This window comes from Acomys minous, assembly GCF_964271855.1.
Source record: "Acomys minous genome assembly, chromosome: 6".
NCBI classification, from domain to species: Eukaryota; Metazoa; Chordata; class Mammalia; order Rodentia; family Muridae; genus Acomys; species Acomys minous.
In genome coordinates this window covers 75,726,168-75,734,601 of record NC_140487.1, presented here as the reverse complement: position 1 = coordinate 75,734,601, position 8,434 = coordinate 75,726,168, and the positions used below count along the sequence as shown (strand labels likewise).

The 8,434-nt window shown below is 49.0% G+C and overlaps 1 protein-coding gene across 2 annotated transcripts in view; it reads right to left on the bottom strand.

Moving 5' to 3' along the window:
- Positions 1-2,575: 2,575 nt before the first annotated feature.
- The window catches only part of PODXL (podocalyxin like), a 44,768-nt gene continuing 38,909 nt past the window's right edge, over positions 2,576-8,434 (bottom strand). For both annotated transcript variants that reach the window (XM_084786179.1, XM_084786178.1), the window contains 4 exons: positions 8,245-8,392; positions 7,980-8,041; positions 7,610-7,777; positions 2,576-6,374 (listed from right to left, as the gene is read on the bottom strand). In XM_084786179.1, the coding sequence (XP_084642305.1) occupies positions 6,177-6,374; positions 7,610-7,777; positions 7,980-8,041; positions 8,245-8,392 (576 nt within the window). In that variant the 3' untranslated portion in view covers positions 2,576-6,176. The remainder of the gene's footprint in view (positions 6,375-7,609; positions 7,778-7,979; positions 8,042-8,244; positions 8,393-8,434) is intronic.

The following is an 8,434-nucleotide window of genomic DNA, read 5'->3' as shown; positions in this document are numbered from 1 at the left end:
ATCCTTAAGGACCAGACCTCAAAAGTAGATTCAGAAATACAAGTCAAAACATGGATGATTGGCAAAATCCAAGAGATGTTTGGCAGTGTAAACACTGTACATACAATGTATTGACCAGTCTCAACTCTGCAAGGGAATATAGCAGCAGATTGTATTTGTGAAGCTCCTGTTGGTTTTATTAAAAGGAAATGCCATGGTGTTTAAAAAATGCTGTTTAAGGGGGAGGAGGTCCCCATCAGTCACAGTCATAGGGAAGGGGGATTGGGGTGAAAGTGGGAGGGAGGGAGGAATGGGAGGATGCATGGGATGGGATAGAAAATGAGATGTAATATGAATTATTTTATTATTCAATAAAAATGTGTTAAAAGAATAAATAAATATTCAGTGCTGAAAAATAAATGCTGTTTAAGGGGCTGGAGAGATGCCTCAGAGATTAAGAGCACTGATTGCGCTTCCAGAGGTCCTGAGTTCAATTCCCAGCAACCAACTACATGGTGGCTCACACCCATCTATAATGTGATCTGACGCCCTCTTCTGGTGTACATGCAGGCACAATACTGTATACATAATAATAAATCTTTTTTAAAAGTGCGATTTAAAAAATGCTCACCCAGCCTAAGTGTCCCTCATTAGAAGAATGGATAAAGAAACTGGTACATTTACACTATGGAATACTACTCAGCTATCAAAAACAAGGAATTCCCGAAATTTGTGGACAAATGGATTGAACTAGAAATGATCATTATGAGTGAACTCACCCAGAAGCAGACTCAAATGGTATATACTCACTTATATCTGGACACTAGCCCAAGGGACATGTCCCATGAATGTCTTCACTTACCAGGAAAGTGCGACAGAGGGGAGGACATCCTATTGGGACTCTAGGTGAGAGAAGCATGGGAGAATGGGGAAATAGAAGGATCCAGAGGGTCCTAGAAACCTACATTGTGACAGGCGGATCTGGGCTCAGGGGTACTGCTCAAACTATGGCACCAGCCAAGAACAATATGTGCAGTAAACACAGTTGAGTAGAGAGTGGAGACTGACTTTCACACGAACTCTGATGCCCATAGATGGCCATGTCCCCTGGATGGGGATGCCTGCCTGGTGGCACTCAGAAAGGATAGCAGGCTACCAAGAAGAGACTTGATACCCTATGAGCATATACAGGGGAAGAAGGTGCCCCTCAGTCACAGTCATAGGGCAGGGGAATAAGGGGAAAATGGGAGGGAGGGAAGAATGGGAGGATACAAGGGGTGGGATAACTATTGAGATGTAATATGAATAAATCAATAAAATATATTTTTTAAAAATGCTCACTCGAGCCGGGCATGGTGGTGCACCTTTAATCCCAGCACTCAGGAGGCAGAAGCAGGTGTATCACTGTGAGTTCGAGGCAAGCCTGGTCTACAAAAGTGAGTCCAGGACAGCCAAGACTACAGAGAAACCCTGTCTAGAAAATCCATTAAAAAATATAAATAAATAAATAAATAAATAAATAAATAAATAAAAAAGCAAACCTTAGTATTTGTCCTAAGTGTCCATTAGAGTAGCCAGTCCTGCCTTTCTTTTTTCACTTTGAGTACAGAAGAGAGGTGGTTTGAGAGGGAGCTTATGGAATGGGGAACTGGGCAACTGAGAGGACCTCTAGACTGTCAGGGCCAGGAGCCAGGCCAGTGACCTACTCAGGAAGAGAATGGAGCCTTAGAGCTAGTTTGTGGGCCCTGATAAACCGTGAGTCACTCTTAGAACACTGCCTGAGCAGGGCCACGGTCCTGTGGGAGTTCCTGGCATTTGGGTCTTTTCTGTATCCTTGGCATGCTCACAAGGTTAACCTCAAAATACCCTGGCCCTAACTCTGGCCCACCCTTCTGAGTGTCACAAAAGATTAGGGGGGGAAAAATCATAGTAGCTGTGGATGTGATCTAGAAATGAAGTTTGCTGTTCGAACAAGCATGGTGGGGGAATGGAGAAAACCATCCACACTGAGGAGGGGAAGTCTGCAGCTCACCATGGACTGCTGAGGCAGACGCAGACGGGCCAGACCTGTACAGTATTCCTTTCCCTCCCTCCTTCAAGCTGGGAATTGGGGTTCCCCTGCCCTGAGAACACGTAGCTGCTGGCAGTGCTGCCAAGAGATGCAAAGAGCCAGTGTCTTCATGTCCATCAGCCGTTTCCTTCGCTGTGAGAAGACGGGCACAAAGCCTTTTGTAGCAACCTTCTATGGCCAGACCTGAGTTGGTGTCTAGTGTACTTGTTTTTATTTCTTGACCAGTTTCATACCCGACAGGCATGGCACCTTTCTTTAGTGGTGGTCACTTATGTTGCACCCAGGCAGTAGAGGGGAGTCAGAGGGTGGCCACACACCTATAGATCAGCGCGACGTGGGGATGAGGTCCCCTCAAGTTCTAGCCCTGGAGTTGTCCGCTCCTTTCTTCCAGCAGCTCCCTGCTTTTCCCCTTCTGCTGGGGGGACGTAGCAGAGGATGCTACTCAAATGACTCAAGCAGCTGATGGCTTCAGGTGCATGGGTAAAGAATTCAAGGCAGAGCAAAAACACTAGGGCCTCAGCCAGCTTACAGAAAAGCATTTTAATTGACAGTGTACAACTTTCCAAAATATACTTTATAAGAAAATGCAATAGTTAACTATAGTCTCTCAAAAAATTCCAGTGTACTTAAGACCCCTGTCCACTAACACGTGCTCCCCAGTCTCCTAGGCAAGCTAGTTGACATTTGCTAACATGAAGAAGGCCCCATAAGAAGTCAGTGACCCCTGGCTTTTCAGCAGACCTGAGGGAAGCAGCAGGTGACTGGCAGTGAGCCCCACTGCCCGGCTGCTCCTGCTCTCTGCCTTGATGTATGGTATTCTCTTCCATTCTTGCTCACTGCCCGTTGTTCCTAGGTGAGCTTTCAAAATTATTTCCTGACAGGGAGGGGAAACGTAACACACACCCCCAAATGTTTATTTACACTTTGGACCCAAATGATTCCAGAGTCCAGCACGTGGCTGTGTGTGTCCCTTGTGCCCTCCCCAGCATGGCTAGGGTAATGGTGAGGAAGGTGGTGTCCTGTGTCGGCCTTGTACCTGTGAGTTGCAATCCTTAATTCCCTGTTCTTGAGAAACACACAGCACAGGGTGGACAGTCTGGGATGAGTGTTTGAAGCTTGTCTGTCACCGGGTTGACTCTGACCCATTCACTCACTCTGTGGCTTCAGATGTGTTTTCCTGTAGGAAGTTGAGCTCCATACTTATCCCCTGTGACCATCACAGCCTGTTAAGCACATTCTGAACTCCTGCCCAGGCTGCAGTAGGATTGAGACTTGGCTGGAGAGGAGCAAAGGTAACATTTTAAATTGCCCTAGTTACAATGCAAATACTTTTGTTACCAGCCTTTGTTAGGTTTCTCACTTTTAAAAACTCACTTCTACTAAATAGACATTTACATTCTTGTTCAGAGAGAAAGAGAGAGAGAGAAAAAAAAACTTAGCTATCTCTCATGGCTACCAAATGTTTCCCCAAAGTTTGCTGCCTGATTAGTAGTACAGGGTAAACGTGTGGCTCTTGTATTTACATAGTGAAAAATACGCATATATCTTGCCAACTTCAACTTATTCTTCAAAGTTTCACTAGTGTATTGTCCAAGGGGGAAGAGAGGGCACACAAAAAATTAAAAATAAAAATAAAGCTCAAAATGCCTACTGACTTTCTCCATGGAGGAACGTAGACTGAGCCTGGGTCTTACTCTGCCATGCAGACTGCTCTGTGCCCTGTGCTCAGCTGCTTCTCTCCCTGCTCCCACGGCAGCACAAGCGCTGCTGCATTTGTTCAGCCTCAGTCATCAGGCCCTTGGGGTTTGCAGCTGGAGAAAACCACTTGCCACTGAAATAAAGAGCTCTGATTTCTCTTTGGTACAGCTGGTTTTAAGGTCCCCTTCCTCTTCCTTTTCTCAGCCTGAGATTCTGAATTAACAGGCAGCTCTAGAAACCCAGTAAAAGCCCGGAAAGCTGGTCCCTATAGATGCTAGCAGTGTGTCTGTTGAGTAGATGTCCTGGCAGTAGCCACAAGCTGAGGCCCGGTTCCGGATTCTCAAGCTGTCCTAAAGGGCAACACAATTTGGGTGCACAAGAAGGAACCCTGGACCAGCTTGGGCAGAGAGAGCTTCCATGGGCTACCCTGGGCAGAGCCATGGCTGTTCCCCAGCCCAGAAACAATAGCCTTTGTCTACTCTTGCAGTTGTATCTGAGAGGTTGTGGGGTTGCAGTATGTGACCAGTTTGCAGAAATAGCACTTGCTGTCTGTCAAATGGCCTTTCCCCATTGACTGTGACTCTGAAGTAGCAAAGGAAAAGAAATCCTATTTAGCCTCTCACACAGGCCATGACAGAATTAACCCACTGGGTGGACAGAACCTAATGCGGAGGCAAACAGAACTAATTTTCCTTCCAGATGGCATTGCTTTCACCCTCCCTGCAAATCTGAGAAGCAGGCTAAGGGGCTTGTGTGGGCTCTTGTTAGCATCTTTCAAGCTGCGAAACTCACTGGGAGCCTTCCTTGATTTCTGGCAGCCTTTTCTCCCTAGAGTATCTCACAGGGCGGCAATTGTAAAGGCGGAATCAAGCAGAGGACACCTGCCCTCCCCCTAGCTCCCCTTTTAAAACAAGCTACTTGAGCAGACAGTTGGTCATGGGACTTTAGGCCAAGAACAAGACAGATCACGGGTCAAGTCCAAAGCTCCACACAGGATCCCCCCGACCCCTTTCTAAGAAAACCAGATGAAGCCTCACTATGCCCAGCCCTCAGCAGCTTGTACATGGCCATGTGATACTGTTAAGTCTGCAGAAATCCTGTGCTAGGTACTAGGCCTGGTCTGTTTCCCTGAGAGGCCACCAGAAATGGGAGACAGCTGGAATGCCACCAAGAACAAAGGGAACAAAAGCCTGGCTCCATGCCAGGAGAGTGGGCAGAGGCACCTGAAAACTGCATGTTCTGGCGTTTCTCCATGGCAAAGGAGGGTGCCAGCGAGTGAAACTAGCTACAGTCTCCAGGCGCTGAGCGCTGGCCTTTGGCAGTGGGGAGCTGAACTAAATACACATACACACACAACACAACTAGTCTCAATTCCCTGAGCACCCTGCTTGGTAGGTCAGATCCATTGCCTGCTGAGACACATTTGCCCAGTCAGGACCCCAGGCCATGTCTGTCCCTAGACAATTGCTCTGTGACACTGGGTTTTGAGGAGTCACCCCCTCCGTGGAGCAGTGAACAACCAAAAGGGAACATCTTGCTTTCGGTAGCTACTGCAGACTTGTTCCTTGTGGAAGCAGAAGGGCAGAGGACACTTTGGGGAGTATATTCTAGGCGTGCTTGGGTGACAGGCCAGTGCTAGTACAGAATCCGCTGCCATGAGGAAGCCAGCTGGGCACGCACTCCCTCCCTCTCCGCCTGCCCACCCACCTGAGGCAGCCTCCATTGGACGGTGAGGCCTGTGTGAGTCAGGTCCCAATCCCACTAAGCAAAGAAAGGCAAGGAAATAAAAATCTAGAACAAAGGGTTCAAAGTCATGCCCTGGGAAACTGGGACTAGAGACTGACCCATGGCAGGTGGGATACAAGTTTTAGCAGAGGCTATATTATAGGAGATGGAATGTGTGGGGGACCTGTTTTGGGGCCATAGGGGCTTGTTTTTCTTTGCAGCCCACCCACCTGCAAGTGTCTTGTGCCTTGGGGAGTGGGTACAAATGAACACAGTAGTGTGGCATGGTGCAGTTAAGCACCACACTGGGGGGGAAACAATCTTTGTCACCAAATAGCTGTGTGACCCTGTGCAAGTCACCTGACCTCTTAAGGCCTCGGTCATCTACTTATGAGATGAGAGGGTCCGCGACTAGAGGAGCTCCAAAGCCCCCTTACATGGCTTTCTCCATCTTCCTCTTGCCTTCCGGTGGCTCAGGCACAAGTGGGTATTGCACACGAGGAAACTGGACAGAACGTGACTTCATTGAACTTGAAAAGGGAAGATTAAGGCCCTGAGGGGATTGGGAGGAGGCAGCCCTGGGAGTCCACTCTCCCTCCCCAGTCTTTCTGTCCTCCAGTGGGAAGTTTTCCCCTCTGTCCAAATGGCACTTTGGGTGGTCTGGAGCTCCGCAGTGCTGTTAGGGTAGCTAGCCGACTGATGATCAGAGGTGTGTGTCTTCCTCCTCATCTAGGTCATCCTTGGTCAGGTTGTCCAGAGGGACGATCCAACTGTCCCCCAGCTCCCCGTTTAGGCTCACCACCTTCTTTTCCTGCATCTCAGAAGGAGTCTCCATCACTTCCAAGGTTGGGTTGTCATGGTAACCATTCTCCACTGTCTGCAGCTCCTCTGTGAGTCGTTGCTAGAGTGGGGACAATGACCCCAAGAAGAAGGCAATTTTGGAGAGCTGTGAGCTTTACTGTCAACTATATTTCCCCACTCACCCCAGGAACCTCAAGTTGGCTCATTTGTGGGGACACACAGATGCTTCTTGCGGCCAACTGGCTGCTGGCCTGACCATCTCGTGAATACTTGTCCATATCCTAAAATTATCAACTGCTCTCTACCTTTCATTTTAGTGGCAGTCTTTGACATCAGTGGAGAGAGATTTTAGGGCTTTTTGTCCTTAAGTTGTTTTTCTCTCTCCTCCATCCCTCCCCATTAAAACCTTTCAGAGGTCCTGTGCCTCGCTCCATAGTAAATAATAAACAGGACCAAAGAAAAAGAAAAGGAAAGCTCCTTCAGACCAGCTAGCTGATGGGACTTTCCCAATGGGCAAGTGAACATGGCAGTTCTTGCAGCCTTCCACGCTGTGGGCGGCAGCAGCCTGGCGCAACAGTTTGTACTCTGAGATTTGGTCATGGATACGCATGGCCACTCACGCCTTGTTCAGTGTATAAGGTCACTCACTGGGTGTTGGAAGTTTCCTAGCGCTCTCAGTAATTTGCAGCTAGGGTTCACACCACAGCAGAACGGCACTGTAAACATGAGAGGTTTATGAGACAGGGTCATGCTCAAACTTGTGATCCTCCTGCCTCAGCTCCCCAAGTGCTGCGATTGCAGATGTACACCACCACACCAGAAAAGACGATGGTTCTAGTAGGTCAAGTGAAAGAAGTCTTGGTTAGAGGGGCACTTGCCTAAGGCCATATATGTCCCTAAATCTCCAGAAGAGCTCTGTTAGGTACCCTCCCCACTCTTCAGATGACAATGCTGCAGACTTATGATTGACACCTAGACATGGACAGAGCCAGGGCTTAAACCCTGTGTTTCTGTTCTTACCACCACATTGAGTCTCCAGTGTTAGAAGGCAATCTAGATTAATAGTGAGGACAAGAGCCTATTAGAAGGGTCCAGAGCCAGGCGTGGTGATGCACGCCTTTAATCCCAGCACTGGGGGAGGCAAAGGCAGGTGAGTTTGAGGCCAGCCTGGTCTACAAAGTGAGTCTGAGACAGCCAAGGCTACATAGAGAACCCCTGTCTTTAAAAAAAAAAAAAAAAAAGGAAAGGAAAGAAGGGTCCAGATCCACTCACTATGTGGAGGGATTGAGTGAATTCACTGGGTGACTGGGCTAGCTAGAGTAGGAAAGTGTCTACCTGGTCCTTCCTCTGGGAGACACGCTGGTGACAGCAGCCATAGAGGGCAGCAACGAGGAGCAGGAAGGATGCCATGCAGACAATGGTGATGATGAGCGGCAGGCTGAAGCGGTCCTCATTGGCTTCTGGTGGTCCTTCCTTCCCCAGCATCATGTCACTGACTCCCGCCTAGCCAAAAGAGGGAACGTGAGTGGCAGAAAGCAGTCCGGACCTCATATCTCCACCCCTCCACCCGTCCACTGTGAGCCCTCTGCGTGGGTCTGTGTCCCCTACCTGCTTTGTCGTATATGCCTCTCTCCCAGATGCTTATGTGGTCCAAAGGACCTTCTACACCAGAGGACACTGGACTTAGGACAGTGCAGCTACTTACCTCTCTCAGGTCATCCCATTTGTCCTTCAGCAGCTCAAACACAGTCTTAGGAGGAAGCTTCGCTGTGGAAGAAAGAGAGAAAGCGCTGCCTCCAGGGTCCAGCCCAGAGTGATATCACACAGGTAGAGGGATACCCAAAAGGAGGATGTCCTCTATCCCAGTCGCCCGGGGCCTCCTGGGATAGTTCCTGGCACCACCCCGCAACCACCCTTCAGTGGCACGCCTCCTGCCCGCACAGGCTAGGGTCCCCTCGCCGTTGACTCACTCTCAATAATGACTCTTTTCACTGCTACTGCCTGACGCCCTAGAACAGGCGCCATCTCTACAGTGCACTGGTCTTGAGCTGGCTTGAAGGACGCTTTGACTGAATGGCACAGCAGCTCCACAAGCTTTTCATCCGGAGGACTTCGTTCCTACCGTACAGAGGACACAGATCTCTGAGGTTTGTGACAACA